This window comes from Molothrus ater, chromosome 1 (assembly GCF_012460135.2).
Source record: "Molothrus ater isolate BHLD 08-10-18 breed brown headed cowbird chromosome 1, BPBGC_Mater_1.1, whole genome shotgun sequence".
In the NCBI taxonomy this organism is placed as follows: domain Eukaryota; kingdom Metazoa; phylum Chordata; class Aves; order Passeriformes; family Icteridae; genus Molothrus; species Molothrus ater.
In genome coordinates this window covers 50,458,324-50,481,193 of record NC_050478.2, presented here as the reverse complement: position 1 = coordinate 50,481,193, position 22,870 = coordinate 50,458,324, and the positions used below count along the sequence as shown (strand labels likewise).

The 22,870-nt window shown below is 36.0% G+C and overlaps 1 protein-coding gene across 2 annotated transcripts in view; it reads left to right on the top strand.

Annotated features, from left to right (window-relative positions):
* Positions 1–22,870, top strand: part of CNTNAP2 (contactin associated protein 2) — a 1,032,231-nt gene that overhangs the window by 835,631 nt on the left and 173,730 nt on the right. For both annotated transcript variants that reach the window (XM_036397720.1, XM_036397728.1), the window contains exon 14: positions 2,688–2,844. In XM_036397720.1, the coding sequence (XP_036253613.1) occupies positions 2,688–2,844 (157 nt within the window). The remainder of the gene's footprint in view (positions 1–2,687; positions 2,845–22,870) is intronic.

The following is a 22,870-nucleotide window of genomic DNA, read 5'->3' as shown; positions in this document are numbered from 1 at the left end:
TCATAGAGGTGTTTGCAGTATCACTGCAGTTTGAAGCTTATGAACTTTAGACAAAATGCTGCTCACTCTTTTCTTGGCTAGCACAAAGCAGGAAGACTGAGAAGGGCTGTTCTCATTTGATTTGATTGATGCAGAACAGATGGGATGTAACTGTGTCTCCACACCTTTTATTAACCAGAGACTGTAAAGGATCTCTGGAACCTCTTGTATGGCCACTGTGGTGCAGAATGCTCTGGTGTGACACTCTTCTCATTCCTGTGCCTGGGGTTTTGTTCCACTGCATGGATGCCACCTAATGAGAGCTGTCTACCAAGATCTCCTCTGTTACAAGCCTTAGCACAGTATGCCAGGCAATTGGAGTCTTGGGTGGTGTTCACAAGGCAGTGCTGGGATTATTGGTTGTGGGCATGTCTAGCAGAATATGTGCTGCATGCAAAACTCTCAAAATCATATATTACCTTCTTGACCTTTCTGGAAATTTTAAACATGTACATTTGTTTCTTCCTAAGTTTGTGTTCCTAAGCCTGAGGGTAGGTCTTTTCTTCAGAATGAAGAAGCATGGGGCTTATATAAAAACATACTAAACACACTAAAAACAATAGATGTGAAAAACAGCTCTGTGTACGCTAGAATACATTCATGGTTTAAAACTGTACATCAATTGTCATTTAAATGACTCGAAACATGCCCCATTTGTGTCTGTCATAGTGGTCCGTGACAGCCATCACTGTAGTCTGTAATTCTGCCATCACTTTCATCTGCTTTAATCATTCTACCTGTTTCTCAATTTTTGATCTGCTATTTGACAATTCTAATTTTTTTTCTCATAGTGCTTTAATTAGCAGTCTTGCTTCCCAGTAAATTACTTGCTGACTGAATCACGCAATCCTTCACTTGACAGAAAGGATGTAAATAAAGGGAATTTTGAGCAACAGTCAAAACAGCAGCATTGGTGCCATAGCATAGAAACTAACTTCAAAGCTGAGATTAAAAAACCCTGTAAAATAGGCGTTTCAGATATCATTAATTCTCTATTTGGATCCTGTATTAATAAAAGCAATTCTGTCATTCTCTGTGAAAAGCTAACATTTACCCTTAAATGCTTTTAAGATAATCTTTTGTAATCCAGGGCTACGTACTCTCAGAATTGCTAGATTGTATTGCAGGTTGGGAATGCTGCTGCAGCATTCACGTGGCACATTCTTCTAACTTGCAGCACTTTGTTCTGTGATAATTGAGTCACAGAGGTAAAATGACCAATTCAGAGTCTAGAATTGCCACCATTGTATTATCACTGGAGCTGAATGGCCATACAGTGCAGCACACCAACATCTAATAAAAACCTTCAGCCGCCACAAATTCTTCACATTACTGTATTTCTGTTATCTTATATGATGTTAACAATTCAAATACATAGAAAAAGTGTTTTCAGAGAGTTGAGCATTTTCAGGGTTTGGTATTCATTAAACATGTGTAGATATTTGGTTGTTCTCTTCATCTCTGGAATTTAATTTTCTTGAGAGTTAGGTGTGAATTATTTTCAACTTCTGTCTGGAATAAGTACCTTTATGGTCTAGATGATCAAATCGAATTGTGAAATGGCTATTTTAAGGATTGTGCCTGTAGTTTCGGGGGAATGTGTGAGATGTGCAAATTAAAAATTAGGGAAGTAGAATATATATTATGTAAGATTTTACTGGTGAAATTCATTAACCAGTGAAATCTAAAGATTCATTTTATTTAATTTAAAATTGCCAGGAGCTGGAGGAAAAGAGACATTTAAAAAAACATGTTTATAGCTGAGCTCAATCATTATTTTTCAATGTCAAAAAGCACTACATAAATTGAAACTGATTAAGTTATTAATTTTTAAGTTCATATTTGAGTGTCTTGCTGAACCAGAGAAATAAAAAATAATTTTCCAGTAAAAGCATTTTTTCAAATTAGAAATTAGAGGGGACGGAGTTTGTTTATTTATTTATTTACACATAATGTCTTAGTTAGTTCAAAAGGATTAGAAATAACCTCAGAGCAGTATTTGAAAATATCCAGTTGCAGACCCAATGTGAAGATATGTGATTACATCAAAGTTCAGAATACCTCTGCTAAAGTATTACATTAAAACTATATATACTTTTTTTTTAAAAGGTTAAAATGCTTTTGGAGTTGGATATCTCTTTATGCTTTGTTCAGCACCAGCTGGAGAGAGCATGATGAACACGTTTGTTTTCCAGTGATAACAAAATAATTTTCTATTAAAAGTTGTTGTTTAGAAAATAAATTAAATAAATAAATAAATAATAACAGAGAACATAAACACATTTCCCTGCGCAGCATTCAAAGTCAAATATTGAAATAATCCATCTGATAGCTTAATATGTGAGTTTGAAATGAATTTAAAATAATTATGGAATCTGCCAATGTATTCTCATTATACAGAGTACAATTAAAAAATAATTTCAGTCATTATAAATTTTGTGAATACAAAAAAGAAAATGTGTCCTGTTTACCTGGCAAGGTCCTTTGAATACCTTTAGTAACAATGAATTATTTTGTTTGCCAGTAATGTGGGATGGCTCCGGTTATGTGTTGTTAGCATTTGCATATTAAACATCTGAGCTCAGTTAATGCATTATAGAGCTCTACCTCTTTGATGCATCATAACCTTGCATTTTCATTCCTTGCAGAAGGGAATCCATATACCTGGTGGGTTGGAAAAGCCAATGAGAAGCACTACTATTGGGGCGGATCAGGACCTGGCATTCAAAAATGTGCCTGTGGCATCGAACGCAACTGTACTGATCCCAAGTACTACTGCAACTGTGATGCTGATTATAAGCAATGGTGAGTGCTTCACAAGGCAGGATGAGAATGTCCAAATCTCCTAACTTTTAGAACATTGCCATGACTTTGAATATATCTTTTTTCTATATTTCCTTTCTTACCAAAGAAAAAAGGCAAAATTATTATATTTGTGATTCCTCCTGCAAAGTGTCGACTCATGCCTGGATTTCCATTTTATTCATGGTATCTGTGACTGTTAAATATCAGGACTGTATTCATAATTTCCAGCCCACTGAGCTATAGAAAAGAAGGCTAAAATTGCAAAGGCAAGTCCTCCTAGGAAAGACCAGCACTTTGTTTATCCATGCAACTTTGTCTCCATAAGATTCAGTTATACTGCAATACAGAATGAATTTTATCCCTGCAACTTCATGGTTTTTTTTCCCCAGAATTTCTCCTCTTTAAAGTGTTGCTTCTGCAACACTTGAATGTGGGTGATATGTACTGAAATCACTCATCTAGTGCCTCCAACTCTCATTATCTGTTTTTCATGAAGAAAAATATATTAAGAACTAGACACTAATATTATGGAATGAGCCTCTGTACTTCAGAGGAAGCTACCAGGCCAGCTGCCTCAGTTTCTTTTCATAGGAGAGATGCCCCAGTCCTTCTATCATCTTAGTGGTCCTTCATTGGACTCCATCCCACAATTCCATCCCTCTCTTGTACTGGGGACCACAGAACTGGACCCAACACTCCAAATGTGGCCTCACTAGTGCTGAGCAGGGGAAGAGGATGGCCTTCCTTGACCTGCTGGCAGAACTTTGCCTAATGCGCCCCAGGATGCCATTGGCTGCTTGGCCTCAAGTGTACATTGCTGGCTCATGTTCATATGGTGTCCACCAGAATCCTTAGAGTGTTTTCTGCCAAGCTACTTCCCAGTCGGGTGGCTCCCAGCATATACTGGTGCATGGGGTTGTTTCCCCCAGGTGCAAGGCTTTACACTCTTCACTGTTGAACTTCATGATGTTTCTGTGAACCCACTTCTCCAGCTTATGAAGATCCCTCTGGATAGCAGCTGAACTCTGTTTGATGTGATCTGCAAGAATGGAGTATGAAAAACACAAAAACAGAGTAATAAAGGAAACCTTCCAGGCCCTGCAAAAATTGTAGATTAGGATGTGGAAAATCAAATATTGCCACAGACATTGCCACCCTAAGCTTTGACATTGTTAGGATAGTAATCTGTTGGCTATGATATGGGGTGAACTACACAACACCACAGATAGAGAGGAGTCAGTTTTAGAGACAGGGTAATCACACATGCTGCCAAACTTCAGAAATATAATTATATAGAGAGAATGAAGAATACAGTCAGATTACTCCAACTCAATCATAGGCACTAGAGCAGTGTGGCAGGAGGGATGTATGTTTGGTTCTGTGTCAAAATGGTAACAATAAAAGGAAGATATTGTGATAATAATTACAGTAATGGTAGAATTAGAAGCACTTACAGTTTTCATTGCCTGAGGCACTGGATGCATATCCATGAATAATAGGGCTCTGTACCATATGTTGACTGTTTTCCTTTGCACCAAGGGAAATGTACGGGGAAAATGGCGCTGGATTTTGATCTGTTCTTGAAGATTCCCCAAGAGTCACAGATGATAATTTAATAAGCAGCATTCACTCAATATCCTTTCTGTAACCTCTGCACCCCATATATACACTGAGATTATGTGGATTCTACTAATAAATAGATTCATATGGTTATTAGATTTAGATCTAAAATAGACTTATTATCATTAAAGATTTACAACTGTTTACTAAGAACTTCATACAAGAATGTTTTATTACATAAGGTATTTTTTTAGATAAGTATCAGAATTTTTTCAGGACAACTACTATTCATTGCAGGACTTTTTATGAGAAGCAATTATACCACTGGATATTATATTTTAATCTGTGGTGTGTGTAAATCACAGGAAAAAATTGAAGCTATATTATAGACTTTAAGGACATTTTGTTCAAGATTCATTTTTTCAGTTTGGTTTTGTCAGAATCTAGTCTTTTCCATAGTCATATCTTTTGGGTTTGGGAGTTATTTTGAGGAGTCCTAGTTAGGAATTTTATCTAGCCATGTTCATCAATACCTAAAAAGCACGTGAGATCCAGAGGAAAGGAGACCTTGATGACTTCAATCATCAGGCAGAATTCAGCTGGGGCCTCCAACACACGTGTGCCCAATTCTGGTGACAGCAAAACAGCTGCTGGTTTGGGCAACAGAATATGAAAGGGTTTATGATGAGCAGACAAGTCTCAGTTCATATATTAACAAAGCAGCTTGCCACAGCTTGCCACCATAGCTCACCAGCACAACTTCTTTTAGAAGGATTTACAATCCCCTTAAAGAGAAGGGCTGAGTAAAGACCAAACTGTGGCTGAGAATTCAGGTGGGACTTTTGCAATTATTGCTCATCTTGTCCATAGCTGGGAGCACTGCATTTGCTTGTGGTATGCCCACACTGGTGTTCTGCTCCTGCCCAGGCAGTGTTGGAAAAATTGTTTTGGGTTTTTTTTGGGTGGTTGCAGGGGTAATATCCTGAGGGGAGAAGGCAGAAGCGAGAGCAATAACTATATTAGAAAACGTAAGGAAGTAAAATGGGAAAAGAAGACTCTGTAGAAATTGTGAGAATCAAAGGTGAAGAAGAAAAGCAAGACTCAGGAGAGAGATTTTACAAGGGAATTGGGGAGTCGCTGAAGAATCAGTCAGGCTGAATCAGAATGATGTAGTGTAAGTAGAATATTGTCCACTGTTTTTATTGTAGAAGTTAGAATTTGTGTTAGAAATTAAGAAAGGAATTACAGCTTGATGAATGATTTCATAGCAAAGGCAGGAGAATGTTTCCCTGGAGATCTGGATTCTAACCCTGCCTCTGGAAACACATTCCTGCATGGTGCTTCCTCAGTTTTATAAACCATTTCTTCACAGAAGAGTCATTAGTCTGATCCTAATTTTCTGGAAACCCAGTGTGGAAACCCAGAAGTCCACATTGTGAAAATACCAAACATTAACATTGCAACCAGAATAAGGGATCACTCTCTAAATGCATCTAATTATTTTGTTCAAAGCAAAAAAAAAAAAAAAAAAAAAAAAAAAAAAAAGAAGAAGAAAACTCCACCAAACATGTAGGCATCTCAAATGGAGCACTAAGTATGAGTGTTTTTAACATATTTCAGCCTCAACATCCAATCTGTAGTATGCAAATTATGCCAGCTACTCCCTCATGGAAGTACTGCAAAAATAGGTAGATTTATGAAGCAATCATCTGCTGTTCTAATGAGCACTGTAAAAAATCCAACGAGAAAATGTGGTCTTTATAGAAGGATTTGATATAACACATTAGATATAAAATGGTATCCACATATTGAAGCATAAGTGTAAATTTGGAGAGTAGGCAATGTTACACTAAATGAGTGTTGTCTGCATCCTATACTGAATAAAGCTGAAGCCCTCCAGAATAAATAATAATCAGGGACCAGTCAAGGATTGCATCATGGTGGTAGGAACAGGAGACTAATTAAAGCTCTTTAAGCAGCCTGAAATGGTTTTTTTTATGAAATTTTGTGTTTGGTTTTTGCTTTTTTTGTTGTTGTTGTTTTGTTTTTTTTAACCAAGTATGTAAGTAATTCTATGTAAGCACAGAACCAGCTGTGTTAATTATAGACTCACTCACAATGTAAATTTTCCAGGGATTAATGTATACCATAGGCTTGGTAAACCCTATATCTGTATGGGTTTTCTATTAATGATTTCTAAAATTTCACATCACACCTTGTCTATCTGAATAAAATAGTTGTGTAGAACTATTTAGCACATGCCTAATGTGTTGATTATCATGCCTGGATGGTAAACAAGCCAAATGGTAAGTATTGGCATGGAATATGAGATATGAAATTCAGATTTATGTGTATTTGCACACATAGTCTAGAATAGAACCTGATTCTTTAGAAACTCATGTTGTTGCTGTAATGTAAGCATTAAGTAGTCCTTTTTGTCATGATAAAGAAACAAAAATGCAGATGGAAGAGCTTCACCCTAAGTAGTCCTGCCAAAATTATCTTTTAGTCCCAAATTATCTATTATTTGTGTCCAAAATGAAATTAATTCAGAGTTAAATGGATCAGAGTGTATAAGAAAGGTTAGATTTTCTTGCTAATAAAGATCATTTTTAAAGTGTGTGTGGTTGACATTTAAAGTCAGATTGTCTCAATCCTGAGAGAATAAAGGTAGCTTTTATGAGTAGCAACAAGTTCTCTGCGTTGCTTCTAAATAAAATTATAATGGAATTATTAATTTTAGATAAAATGTAAGACTTTTTGAAAAAAAAATCTTATTTGAATAAGACCATAATTATTAGAACATAGGCAGTTCCTTTAAAAAAAATGACTGGCATTGTAGAGATAGGCACACTGTACTAGACAAGTAGCAAATGTAAAGCTCTGCAAAGAAATTTTGATTCCTACTCTCATTTGAGCCTAGGGTCAGTTAAGACTCAGATTGGCCAAAGTTTCTACACCACAGGGTCTCTTGCTCAGAGAAGTCACAATAAGTCAGAAGGCTTATAATATGATGCTGTTCAAGGATTTACTCAGAAAAGGTGTCATAAGAAGCTTTTTTATTTAGAACTTCCTGATGTGAATGCACTTCAGGTTACAAAGTCAGCCATGGACATTACTTCTGACTACTGGTGTGGTTGCTAATCTTACAGGAACTATTTGGTGGCCCAAAAGATGATCAAAAGGGTTTAAGCAGAATTTTCAGATAAAATTGCTTTGGACAAATGGAGAAAATCAGCAGAGGGAACCTTATTTATAATCTCACAGTTTGGATATTAAAGTTTCTTTGTCCAGAGCCTGTCCAATTGCTTTATTTTTGTGAGGTGTTTTACAGAACACTCTGCAGGATGCATCCCTCATTCCTTCACAACTCTTGTCCAACAAAGGGAGTTTCAAAAGAAAGTTTCAGGTCATGGGTAAAGATGACTAAACAAAGCTCAGAATGACGAGTTGTTTGAGTTACAGGAATATGGGTGGATGTTGAAATGTCAGCCTGAAGCCATGGAAATGACAGGTGGGTCATTTGTAGCCAGATTTAACAGGATACTAAAGGCTCCTGGAGCTATAGGTAGACATCAAGGTTTAAGTTTAGCATGTAATAATTACCGTTGAAATCATAGAAATTTCAGTTCCTGACTCCCTGAGGCACTTTTGAAAATCCATCTGTCCTTTAACCTTGTGTGCTCTCAGTAACAGAGCTGCTGATGCAGAGAGAGCTGGATAGTTAGAAGACCCTGGCTTCTCCTGTCCTTTGTTAAAAGCTGCTAACAATGTCTCTGTGTTTCTTTTTCCATTACTTTCCCATCTAGGCAGCAACTAGAGTTTCCAGAGGTGTTACATGATCAGAAGTGTCTAGGCTACACTGTTTTCTTTGTGGAAAACAAAAACCAAACTGAGAACTTATTGTTGCCTCTATGCAGCTACATTTTGTTTAAATTTAATTGCTATTTCTAGCATTATGTAGAGAAATGTTAAATAGGTAAAAGGGATCAAATTTGAATATACTTAAAAGAACTTGAAGGACTATAAAGGTGCTATTGAGGCACATGCATGACTAGAATCATATATATATATGATATATATGATATGTGTGTGTGTGTGTGTCTATGTATATACAAACAAAAAATTTCAAATAAAACCAGACAGATTGACTGCATAAAAAAATCAAGCTATTATATATGGTAACCTCATATTTAAACAGTAACTTGCAAAACATTTCTGCTATAACACAGAGGCCTGTATTTAATAAGAAAACACACTGGTTTGTATTACAGGGCACCAAAAAAACCCAAGAAAACAAAACAAAAACAAAAACAAAACAAAGCAAACCAGAAAACCAATTAAAAACCCAAACAAACAAAAAAACAAACAAACAGAAAATTATCTAATAAGATTTGTAATGTACTGCTGTTTTACTTCACATCTTTATCAGATGATTAATCACAATTTCCTAGAAATTTAGGAAACTTTGTAGAATTAGGCCACAGCACTTTGAAAACTTTCATTCAAGATTTTTTCAGAACTTAAAGGCCATCTTTGAAATGATAGACATGAAAACACTATTAGTAATTGTATACATTAATTATATCTCTTAATAAAAGTTGAAATATCAAAACTTTTTTTTTTAGTTATGCTTAAGGAATGAATTTATTTTGTTGATGAAAGCAGGGAAACTTAGCTGACAGATTGCACTGTTTCAGGTGGTTGTTTTTCTTGTACTCTTACAAATCCAGACAGGCTTTTTTAGGTCTTTTAGGGTTACCTCACAGAGTTCCTTTGTACACTGACATTGACATTCAATGTTATATATTTCCAGTCAGTCAAAATTTAGCACTTTGACAGTATGTAATGGCACACAATAAAAATTTGCATAAAGACACTAAAGACAGAAAGTCAAGAATTCAAACCTTAAGAAATATACTTAGGTAGTGCTTTTTTCCATATGAATGATATATTTGAGCTGAAACTTTCACCAACAGACAAGATGATAGCCAGAAGCCATGAAGTTCATTCCTTCTAGTTACAATTTGGCCATTAAAACTACTCCAGTAGGGAAAAGGGTCAAGTGACTGGGTATTAAATAGCTGCTCTTTGTCCTATGTTTCTCAGCTGTGCTCATCAAATGTAACTGGTATGCAACATTGAAACAGAGTTTGCATGCTGAAAAATGTGAAATCTTCCTTAAATAAATTCCACCCTCTTATTTTTATAACCTGTTCTATGTTTTTATTTGTAAAAAGTATATATACCTTGTGTTTGTCCATTATGCATTCTTCTTTTTTACTTCTTCCACAAGAAAAGGCTGAATTATTTTTTTACTGATAATGACAGATTAAAAGTTTGAGAGATGGAAATTTGAAAGTGGAACTCCTGGTCATGCTACAAAGGTACTGAGTACCACCTTTCAAACTCTCCTTTCCTTGTGCCTTAGTACCACCACAGGATTCTGGTCAAAATCAGGGATTTTGTTTTGCAAGGCTGTCTACAAACAAAAAAGGACTCTTATTCTTCATTACTGTGCATTCACTACCATAAATGTGTACATAAAACTAATTTGAGTGATTTAAAATTTAATCCAAGGACCAATGGAGGGCAAAGCACCTCTTGCACAGTAAGTTTTCAGGCTACTGCTTTTATGTAGACCTGGAAGGACTTTGCTGTCTGGAATTGCCCCTAAAGCTTATGTTTCTAATGAGCTGGCAGCTCTAGTCCAGGATCCAGACAAACCTAGGATCCCATAGATTGCTCTTTCTCTTTTAGAGATGTTCCATGCAAGTACTGACAGCAGCCATGGTATGTAGCTCACAGGAAATGGCAGATTTCCAACCTGAACTGATACAGGGTATCAGGGTTTAGGAGTTTCAAGATTCAATGAATCATGAAACTTTCAAATTTTACTTGCGTTTTCTCTCTTTTCTCTTCTGTATTATTCACCTTGGGGAGTTGATTCAGGCCTCATTTATAGTAAGATGATCCTACTTGGACCTGAGCTATCATTCTACTCACTGGGAGTAGGGGAAAACTTTTCCTCTAAGACTTCTGGCTCATGGCAGTGACCAGACATGTGAGGAACGAAGTCTTAACATTCTCCAAATCTGAAAACACAGGAAAATGAGGGCATTGATATGACATGAAATAACTCTTTGGCAACCTGCCTTTTCTTTGTTAAAATATCCCTTTCTTACTGTGTACAATGATTTTTCTTCCTGTAATCAATACAAAACTATGAATGAGGAAACAGGATTCTGTATTGCCTCATGCATCATGAACAGAGTATTTTACCTTGCTGTAAATGTGAAAATGGTCAAGTTCTAACAACCTCCTAAGGATGAGGGTGATTACTTTTTGACTTCAAGTTCATTCATTTCTCAGTGCTATCAGTAATTAATGAACTTAAAGGGGAGAGTGATTACAAGACATTATCCTTGTTTACTAATTTAGTCAGTAAATTATTGTCAGACAAAAAGTGAGTGTTCATCCTGCTGCCAACCTCACTTCTGAGTGTTGCTGTTCAGGTTTTCTTGTCTTCAGTTCCAGCTAGTCCAAGACAGATGGTGTCATCCAGGTCTTTTTAAGTTAAAGAATCATTTAACAGCAGCACTGAAAAAAAATCTATCAGAATTAGGTACTTGTAATTATTATTCTCTGGCATATCCTTGCTTCTATTAAAAGTGTCCTGTCTTTCTCAGGATATTCTAAGAAACTTCTGAGAGGGTTATGAATTAGCAGGTGAAAAAGGCAGATACGTGATTTTTAATTCTACCATGCAGACGATGGGAACATAATTCCCAGCACATTTGTATACTTTTTGTTATTAAACTTAATTATTAGAGTGAGTGACAAATCAAGTGGGCAAGAACAAAAATGTCTTCTATGTTTTGCACAGAAAGATGCAGACTTTTTAATCTGAATGAAAAGCTTGTAGTCCTAGCTTCAAAGCAAATGACCTTACTGTCACAGCTTGTCAGGTAAGGGCAGAGTACATTGAGCATTGTGCACTGCAGAACTTCCAGCTGCCAATTATTTTCTCCTTCTCCACCTTTTATTTATGGGCTAACTTAAAGACTAATGACTTTGCCCTCAGTGCCATGCTATGAAGATGAAATCACCCCAATGCAGACCAGCCCAATGTATTTCACTCCTACCTGACCCTTCTTAAGTCTTGAAGAGGGTGCTTTTCTTCTTAAATTGTAGAACTCCCCTGACTTTTTCATTTCTGAATCAGTGCAGTCAGATGTAAAGACATCTGAAATATATGACAACCTCTGTTATAAGGTAGATGAAGACTGCAGCACATGATTAGCTGTTATTACTATCAGCAGTCATATTTTAGCTGAAACAATCACAAGGGAGTCCATCAAGCTGAAGGTGCCTCCAGAGTAAACAAAAGATGTATCTGTTTGCATTGTTTGTTCTTTGGTGTACCAGGAGAGATAGATAGATAGATAGATAGATAGATAGATAGATAGATAGATAGATAGATAGATAGATAGATAGATACATGTATAGATGATATACAGATATACATATATAGATATACAGATATAAGGGGAAGAATGGAAATAATCATATGGGGGGGGGAGTTGGGGATCTTGGGGAAGAGAGAACTCATAAGCCCTTGTGATATTTCTTTTGTACCAGACTAAATGGGAATATTGTCTTCAGAGCAATTGATCAAAATATCCTGTCAGTTCATCACTGAGGTAGTTGCAAAACCTCAGCATTTGAAGGAAGAATTGTTTCTTGTTTTTTCTCATTTTGCCCAGCAGATTCTTACCACTGCAAAAGACCTGATAAAGAAGCAGAAAATAAAAATAGACAAGACTCACCTGTAGCATTGTGTTTGCCTGGGAATGATTGTTATACACATAATGCATTATTTTACTCTAAAGAGGAAGATGACTTACACTGTCTGTGAAAAATACTAAAAGCAATCAAGTAACCTTTCATAAAGCCTGGAAATTGAACAGAAAAAGGCAATGGTTCTAACACGTAGAGAAAAGGGAGACTGGGTTTCCTTTTTTTTATCTGTATCTGTAGTTAGGCTTGTAGAAAAAGCTTAAATTCTATAAATTGTTTTATGTCATGGACTAGGTGTGGGTTTGTCTTAGTTACCATTCATGTTTCCCTCCTGGTTTGCCCCAAGCATTCAAAATTTCTACTCGTCTGCAATTAATTATGGCTAGATATTTTGTCTCAGCTGCAAATCTCTTTGCATCCCCCAACCCTTCCCCCCACCCCTCCTCCAGCTGTTTTTCTTTTCCTTACCTCCTGTTCATATGCTCAATACTATTCTTATGAAAATTATTAGTATAAATTACAGTCCCTGGAGACCCCACAAAGTTTTTAAGAGCTGTCTGAGTGTGCAGTGGAGACTCAGTAAATCAGGTCTAAGGTAATTTGTTGCATTTTTCTCTCAAGTTTTTTTCAACAGTCTTTAAACTGAAATTAAAATGCTACATGGATTCTTTTCAGCACAAGTGTGTCTATATGAGCCAGCTTCCTCATAGAATTCAAATGGCTTTTTTCTTTTTTTTTTTCATATTTTGCTGAAAAACAAGTGGTTTACTGGAAGAAATTATTCTATCTAAGCCAATATCTCAGGTCAGTTACTTATTGGTATTCCCTTATCACAAATACTGTCTTTTGCTCAGCTTTTGGTCAAGTGGAAATTGATTACAGGATTACATTAAATGTAGATTAGGGAAACAAAATCTTATTTGAGTTATGACTTAGAGCTACTGTTTAATTACAAAATTTCCTTTAAGGTAGTACTTGAGTGTGTATATATATATATATATATATATATATATTTATTTATTTATTTTTATAAACTCTTAAAGAGAAAGCAAAGCAAAATGAAAAGGAAACAAAAACAAGTTTTCAAACAAGCAGGTAGATATAAAGTTAATAAAATAAAATCTGCTGACAGTGTTAAAAAATGTAATGAAAAAATATAGTAAATACAAAACCTATATCTATGATGCAAAAGTTTTTTCTTGGCAATGTAAAAGCATAAACAGATTTGTAGGTCTTATCTCTATGAAAAACTTTAAAATGCTATCACTAAACGTAATCACATATCTAAAACCAGTTATTTGCTGAATATTACATAAAATGTCATAATAACATTTACTGGTCAAGAGTTCATCTGTTCAGCTAAAGCATTTTGGAAAAGAAAATCAATTCAAGTACCTTATGTCAAATCTAAGATACCTCTTCCTGAAATAAAATTGTATTTGAAATGTTTAAAGGATTTCAAAAGACTCAGGAATCAAAACCAAACTCCTGATTTACACAGCACACTTACAAATCATGCTCTTAAAACTGACCTTATGTTTTGCTGCCATTTCATTCAATAAAAAAGCTGAAAACCAGAAAAAAAAATTATTAATCTCTGACATTAATAAACAGAAAACTGATATGTTTCTTAAGGACCTTGAAAAGCCAACAACATAGATAAAATCAAGTGATGGAAATCTCTTGAACCAAGAGAGCAGATAGAAGATGACAAATGTGATCAGAAAGCTGAGAAATATTGACTATTACCTTTTATTATTGTTATCACTGTTATTATTATTAATAACTGTTCAATTATATGTGATGACTGTGAAGCAGAACAAACATAAATGATAAACAGGAAAAAGTGACGTCTTCTGTTCTGAAAGCTGAAAAAAAGTAAAATTATGTTTAGAATGAAGATAGATATTGACCTGTTTAACTCTAAGATTAAGAACTGAGATAATCATTGAAGAAAATGATCATGGCAACAAAAGCTTATTAAATACTTTTGGTAAAGACAGATAATTTTGGAGACTCTTTGAGAGTGCTCAGGTCTTGTCCATACTCATCTCTACACACACACAAGCAGCAGATCACAGAGTAATTCAGCCTGGAAGTGGCCCCCTGAGCTCTTGCAGTCTGACCTGCTGCTCAGGGATGGTAGAATCAAACTGGCTGAGGACTGTGTCTGTTGAGCCCAGAACACCTCCAAGGATGCTCATCCCAGGATCCCTCTGGAGAACCTCTGCCAGTTTTTGATCACTGTCATGATGTAATGTGGTGATATAAGAATGACAGGCACCTTTTCAAAGACTGGAATATTTGACTTAAACCAGCTGTTGCTGAATAAAGCAAGTATTTCTAACAACCTTTTGAAGAATCAGCTTTCTCTCCTATTGCCTATTGCTCCTATGTAAGAGCACTCTGGTTATAGTGAGGATGAAAAAGTCTGAACTAAAGACATTGAACGTTACACTTCTAGTGCATGCTTCAGATTTTTATTTCTTCTTTCATTTATAGGAAATGGGTAAGGAATAATTTTTGACTCTAGTATATCCAATAGGCTGTCAAAGCTGAATAGTGAAGTGCCCAGTTGCAAAGCTTAGGCTTGATAATACTGGGATCTTCCAGTTTTTGTCTGCTAATATTTGTGAAGTGGTGTGCTGTTTCTGGCTTATGTAAATTTTCTGAAATTTGAGGATCTCATTTAGTTGCAAAATGATGCAACAATCTTATGATTGGCTATAAAGTCCTTGTAAAATTACAGGCCTAAGATTTTTAGTATTTTGAAAGAGATACTGAGACAAGTTAAGAAAATTCTTTGATGCAAAATATATTTATTTGTTGGGATGGAACAAAACAAAAGGCAAAACAAACTCCACACACAAAAAAACCCCACCAAACAAACAAACAAACAAAAAAAAAACCTCAGTAAACAGGAAAAAGAATAAAAAGAATAATATCTGGAAACACTTTCTTCTCTTTCTGCCAGCTGGTTTTGTTTCCTAGACAAATTCAATCATTTTGTGGTGAATTATGTGTGGATTCACTTTCCACAGGTAAGCAGTCTGAACAAGCTGCAGTTCTTTGTAAAATTCAGGGTCTGCTTCTTCTCTGACTCAGTGTTAGTATTGCTCTTGCCATCTGCAAAACATGATGAAATATATATTATAAGGAACCAATATATAGGTAAAACATGATTTTCTTTTTGCTTTCATTATCACGGTAGTAGTTCAGCTTCTGTTGCTAAATAAGTTGTGTGTTTTCTGAATGCATGTGCCAATCTTGTCTTTTACTACATACAATATTTATGCTGATTCAGTCTTCTGAGAGATTTTTTTATATGGAGCACTTATTTATAGGTGACAAATATAATGTGTGACTGAAATAGTTCAGGTTTGTAGGGGGAAACGGACATGCTGATGATTATATCTCTAGTCATATCTTTCATTTAGTTGTACAATGAAAACAATTGTGTGCTTGGTTTTTTAGCCTACCAACTCAATCTGCCTTAGCTTAACTTACATAACTTACTCAACTATTCTGAGAACCTTCCAGTGATTTACTTGAAAACTTGTAGGACCTGCCTCCTCATGATTCTTAGCTAATTTCAGTTTCCACTTCTGATATATTAATGCTTCCAAATTGCTCGTGATCTTGTAAAAAAACATGTAAATTCAGTGTTAATTATACCAATCTTGTAAAAAAACATGTAAATTCAGTGTTAATTATACCAATACACCTGAAGAATGTATCAGCAAACTTCCAGGTTTTGTTGCTTTGTTAACAATGACTCCTCCATAATCTTAAAGCAGATTATTATTGTTTGTAAACGTGGGGGGTTTTTTAAAGAAAAATATGTTTTAAAACTATTAACTCACTCCTTACTGGAAGGCTAAGAAGGGGGTGAGACTAGATGATCTCTGGAAGTCCCTTCCCATCCCAACCATTCCATGACTGTGTGTTTTGTTAGATAATGTGAACATAATTTCCTTGCTGACCCCATTTCTGGTTTGTACCCTTGGGTTTGTGCCCTTTGTGCCCTTCCTTAGAAGGAACAGGGGTATTGTTACATACGCATGGAAACAGTTCTTGTATTTTGCCAAAGGAAAAGAAACGAAGTTTCACGTGCAGTAGAACACGGTTACACAGTGCACACGAGCAGAGCACGAACACAGCAAAAGCTGGTACCAAACTGCTATCTGGGATGAGACCTGATTTAAACAGATGGGGAAAACGTATTACTTTACACTAGTGAACTCCTGGAACTGGCTGCCAAAGGAGGCTGTGCAAGCAGACACAGATTCAGGAAAAGATTTAACAGAGACATGGAAAACAGCTCTATAAATGGATGCTGCAAATACTGTTCACCCTGTAACATTTTCAATGAAGAATGTCATTCTGGAATAGCTTTTAGGTAAGGGTATTGGGGAAGAACAGACAAATTCTTCCTAAGCAGGCTGTTAAGCTCCACACAGCAGTTTGCTCAGAGCCTCTCACTGGGATGAAGCAGAGATTTGGAAAAGTCCAAAATCTTCTGGATTGCAATAGAGACAGTTTACCAGAAAAAGCAAAAGCTGCATGCTTGAGAAAAGCAAAATAAGGAATTTATTTACCACTTCACATGGGCAAGCAGGTCTTCAATTATCCCCAGGAAGGCAGGGCTCCATCATGTGTAAAGACTGCTTGGGAAGGCAAATGTCATCATTCCAAATATCTCAACTTCCTCCTCCACATGATGATGTGAGAAGCAGGAAAGGCCTTGACCCTTTAAGCACTGCTGATCAATAGCAAAACCATCCCTATGTTGGACTGGTTTGCTCACAAATCCAAAACATAACACCACAGGAGCTACTGTAAAGATAATTATGTCCCTCTTGGATTAAACTAGTACAAACATGTTTAGATTCTGCAGGACATTAGGTGGTGTGGCTGCCTGCAGTAGCAGAGTGCTGACATCAGTGACTGGAACCTCTCTTGCATTGCATGCATAGTCTTTGCTATAGGTAGACGTGATAGATTTCTTGGTATCCCTCTGTCCATGAGGCAACATTTGTCTCATAGGTTTGTCCTAAGTTAAGAAGCATCTGCAGTAAACTACATTTAAGCTGTGAGGAAAGAAAAGATGCATCAGCTGCTGGCAAATTAACATATACCTAGCCACTAAAATGCACCTCAGCATTTGCAAGGCTCTCAGTGCACCCTTTGTGAATACTGTGAGCCCTAGGCTTTTTGACCTATGTTATATTATATTTTAATTTCTGTCTTCTCCTTATGCTGATAAAAAATGTCACTGTCTGAAATGCCAGAGAAGCACAACTGATTGCTTCAGGGTCAGCTTTCCCATAAAATATACCCAGAATTGCTTGGAAAGCACCATTCTTAGAGATAGAAGGAGGGGGAATCTCACTCCTTCATCATCAGCCTCCTTTGTTCATGACCATATTGTCACATGTTGTTAGAAACCTGTGGCCCAGAGCCATTTCAGTCCATGCAGTCAGGGCTGTCACAGCAGAATTGGTAGAAAAAATCTTTGGGGAGTTCATCCAGTATTGTGCTAGGAAGAGACAGGCTGAGCTTAGATGGAATTGTGTTAGGAAATGAATGGTGAGTTCTGCTAAGTTTGTGCCAGTCTTTTGTTGAGAAAAAAAGTGATGATATGTAATGTAAGGAAAGTTGAGCTCAAAGGCTAACAGAAGGGATAATGGAAACCCACCAGAGCAATAAAGTGGAGCAATCTGGCTAATGAATAGGTCACTGATCCTGTATAAGTGTGATCAACAAAACGCTAAACAAATGCTTGACATTCTACAGTCAGTGCAGCAAAACAGATTTTTCTAAACAAGGGCATCTGCATTTGGCCTAATATTTAGCACAAAGTGTGGCATACCATGACTTCCCTGTGGCTCAAATCGTAATCTCTGTCACTCAGTTTTCTCATAATGCTTTGTGTAAATGCAGTGAGAGAGTTTCTGTACAGTCCCGCAGAACCCAGCTGCTTCTGGAGCTGACACAGCTGCACACACTGCAGGAATTACAATTTTTTTTAAGACTTCAGTAAGTACCTTGTGTAGTATCTTTTCTCATTTCTCCAGTTACTCTACTGTGTGTGGAGATATACACACCCACAGACAAGAGGTAATGATATCACAAAAACACAAAAAGGTAAGGAAGAAATTAACCTACGGATAAATTTGCATATCACTTGAAACCAAGGTCATCCATCTTTTTAGCAAAAGCACTAAAAAAGGAACCTAATTGAAATTAAATCAATTCTAAGAGATATATGTGCATGTTTACTAGCAGAGGGAAAGTATCCTAGTTTTGCTTGTGCTTGATAGCAAAGTGTTTACATAATGAATACAGACATCTGTTAATTACCTCTACGCTGCACCATTGCTTTAAATGTGCTTGAATATCTTGGAGCATTCAGTTTCAGATAATTATTTCTGATGAATGTGTGTACATTTAAAATGTTTTGTAGTGGGATATTTAATTCTTCTTCTAACTAGAGTACTTTCATGATAATAGACCCCACTTTCCTTCCTCAGTAGACACAGGAACATCATTCATTTTGTTTATAGCACAATTTCTAGATAATCTTTTAAGGTTTCATTTTGATAGAGTGTTTGTTTAGTGACTGTTGTTACAAATTTATTCTTGCATTTGACTTTGGCATGTTTTAAATAGCTGTTTATCTCCCATCTACTCACTGAATCATTTAAAGGGTCTACCTTTCATAGGTCTTAACAAATGATTACAACATCATCAGAAAATCACAGTCCTGATGCAGAATTCATTTTTAGATTACTTTTACTAATTGGTTTTCAGTTAGAAACAACTTCTCTACTTATTAGATAAGTAGAAAGAAAAACTAATAATTTGTAGGATCACTGAACCTACAGCTTTGAACAGCAGTAGGTTAAGAAATCCTTGTAAGGAGAAAAGAGCTATAGATGTACAAGCTGTGTGCTATGTAAGAAAGGTTAAATAAAACTGATCATCTGTCCTGATGGGGTAAGTGCCACCTTGAAAGAAGAATCACTGCTGGGGATTTGCCTTCTTCTACACACTCATGAAAGTAAAATGGGAAGCAATCTTCTGGGGCTGAGACTGGAGACAAAATTAAAGTACAATGTGATATTTGCCTCTAAGGACTGAAACTGAGATCTTCTGAGGGGACTCAGATTAGGTGCAATACCCTTGAAATACAGTATTTAAAGAATGTGAACTGATTATAGATACAGAAAATAAGATGTTGTGGTTGGCACAATTAAACTTTGAGGTCAGGTAGAATGGAGAGAGCTTACTGAAAAATAGGCTCAAATACCTATGTTTTCTTAAAAATCAGTAGAGATGTGGTAGGGACCTTTACAGAAAGGAAATAAATAGTCAAATAGTAGCATGGAATTTTAAGAATACATGACATTACTTCTTCTCCTATATTTTGTCTTTTTATTGGCTATTTAGATTATTATTTAGAAGAGGGGTGCTGGTATGCTTTTTTCTATGTGACGTACAGCAAGTAACTTAAAATTTCTGTCACTCAAACAGAAAAATATATAATTTTTCCAATCTAAGCCTCTTTTGATGTAACTGGAGGCCATTTCCTCTTGTCCTTGTTACTTGGGAGAAAATGCCAACCCCGGTTTTCTACAGACTCCTCTCAGGTAGTTGTAGAGAGTGATAAAATCTTTCCTGAGTCTCCTCTTCTCCAGGCTAAACAAACCCAGCTCCTTCAGCTCCTTCTCACTGGACTTATGCTCCAGACCCCTCACCTGCTTCATTGCCCTCTTTTGGTCACTCTTATCATACATATGGAGATTTTGTGAGGTTATCTAATCAAGCGCGTAATTCCGGGGTGTGATCAGTATAAACCTTTTCTCAAAATATTTTATGTCAAAGCTATACAAGCGACTCAAGACATGAGCTAATTCACAGCATCCTTATATTCCCAATGTGCCTGCCATAGATTGGTTTCAGTTTTGTATGAGGTACATGTACTGATGTCATGTGAGGATGAACACTGCAGGATGTGCCAGTGGGAGGGTAGGAGTAGTGGTAGATGCTCATACAATTGGGTTTTACTGACATTTTCTGGATGCAGTAAGTACCATACTTCTTTCAGTTTTCTGGACCAAATTCAACACAAAGTTATGTACTTCAGTACTGTATTGAACTCAACTGGCATATAGGGGCTGAAGTCAGCATTAACTATAGCCATCTGGTTTTTTGTCATGCCATAGTCAATTATTTTTATTTAGCTCTTTCAGTCATACAAAATAAAACTGTCAAAGTTGTCAAGAACTCCGAGAAATGAAGCCTCTGAGCTGCTGCTCTGAGATTTTTAATATTTCTTCCAATACAGATCCTTGTGCCCTAAAAATCCTGCCAGAAGTACGTTTGGTCAGATAGTTTGATAGGATGTGATCCAAAGGCTTGTGGTTAGTAGAATAGATGCAGCAAAGAATTCATCATTTGTCTACATAAACCTTCCAACAGTACATTGAGTAGTGCAGATATTATAAATGTACATTTCATTAGATAACTGCTTCTAGTGTCCACACAGCAAAATATTACCATCACTGTAATGCATTCAGATATAGAGAAGTATAATTAAAATTATTGGTGTTTTAAATTAGGTAATTTTTAAAACAGGTGAAAATAGTAGAGTTCTTCATGATTTTCTTCCCTCAGAGCTACAGTAGCCTGCTGTTCCATAGAAAAGTTCAGCATCTGTGAGGGGATCAAGAAATGTAGGTTTCTCTTTGTCAAAGTGCTATATGAAGAAAGACTTTCACTTTCTGGGGCATGTTGAGTAGCTGAATGGGACATTATTTTATTATCCTTCAATTGATTAGACCTGTTCAGAGCAGAGTTTTCTTATTTCTGTCATAAAGCATTTAAAACTTTAGGATGACTAGAAAACATTTGGGGCATTGTTAATTGTGGGATACTTTAAATATTTTTATAAACTACTATTTTTTAAAATAATTTTCTGATTTTGAAATATTTTGAGAACAAATAATACTGATTTTAGAATGCCAAATGAGATTGAACTAACAGGAAAAAAATATCTAAGCAACGTATTGGCCCTTTCCAATGTCAATTTTTCCTTTAAAAATTCCCATATCATCCATTTCCAGCTCGACATTCACAGAAGTTTCTTTTCTTGGCTTCAGCTGAATCCCAAGTAATCTTGTCTCTGTAATTACCCAAGGTGAAAGGGACATCCCAATTTAGCATTGCTTCTAAAGGAAATGCCACATATGTTCCCTGACTTACTTTAAAAAAATTGAAACCCCAACATAAAATTGATTAAATTGTTGACAGATGCAAAGATCAGTTAGAACATGGTAGAATTCCTAGATTTCATTCTTAAAATATCTCAGTATAGAAATAAGAAAAATTAAAAGTGAATTCAGCAGAGTTGCTGGACCTCAAAAGAAGAGAATCCATCAATTTCCTTTATTTCTTAAAAATAACACTAAAGAAATGAAGATTTTAAGCGGAGCCACTCTGCTTGAAGAGACTTTCTGTCTCAGCTGGTCTTTTGGAAGGAGAATATGAGCAAATACTCAGAACAGGAAGATTTTCACTGGAAACTGGTTCCATATTGTTCAAAAGAAAGCAGAGCGCCACTTGCTGTCTCTATTACTCACCTTTCTCTGTGGTTATTCAGTTTCTCACAAATTCCTATTTGAAAGGAAAGTCAAGAAGTCCTTTCAGGCAAGAGAATCTGTAGAACAAGTATCAACTCTCTCTCTCTCTCCATCCTGATGGATTTTTTAAATGAGAAATATTTCTGAACAATATCTCAGTGTATCTCCCCTTAAATTAATTTAATCTAGTCAATTCAATCCTTTGTAATTTCTAAACCAGGATTACTTGTGAATGCTGCACCATCAGCCTCGTGTCTTTGGCATAATTTATCTTTACTAATAGAAGTCAAAGTAGGGATTCATGTCAGTAATTTGGGGTTTTGATCAAATTGTTTAGACTTTCAGGAGGTGAGTGGTCTCAAAAGTAAAAATATTTTATGCATGCTAGAAAAGCTTGATTGCCTTAAGATCAGTCTTTACTGTAAGAGTCCCTCCTTCTTTTGTTTGTAGGAACCACGTATTTCCAAGGATCTTATCCTGTCCAATGACAGAGTATTGAAAAATCTTAAATTGAGTTATGATCTTCTGTCAGTTTTTATGATCCCGTACAGTAATGAGAAATTTTCCATAATACCCCTTGTCAGACAAATCAAGGGTGAGTCATTAGCTCCAACTTAACATATAAGGGCATCTGAGGTGACAAGACACGTGGGAAAGGGACAAAAGAACTGTAAGAATCCCTGAAAACAGCAAAACTCAGTGGAAATAAAAACTTTTGTCCTAGAGTATATGGTCTGCAGTTTATAACTCCAAAGGGCCAAGCCCTGGGTATAGGGTGTATCTAAAAGCATGGCTTTAATGCTCCATAATATGACTATTAAAAAGTTAGCTAAATTTTATGAAAATCTTTCATGAGTTAGTTTTTCTTCAATCCTAGTTTTTGTTTGCCCTGTTTTTAATCCTGTTAATTAGATCTTGTTTATTTCCAAGTAACTCACTTCCAGATTATTACATTTGCTGCCAAAGTTGCATTGTTCATTAAATTGTCTGTAATATTCATTCTTCTTAGCAGTTTTAATATA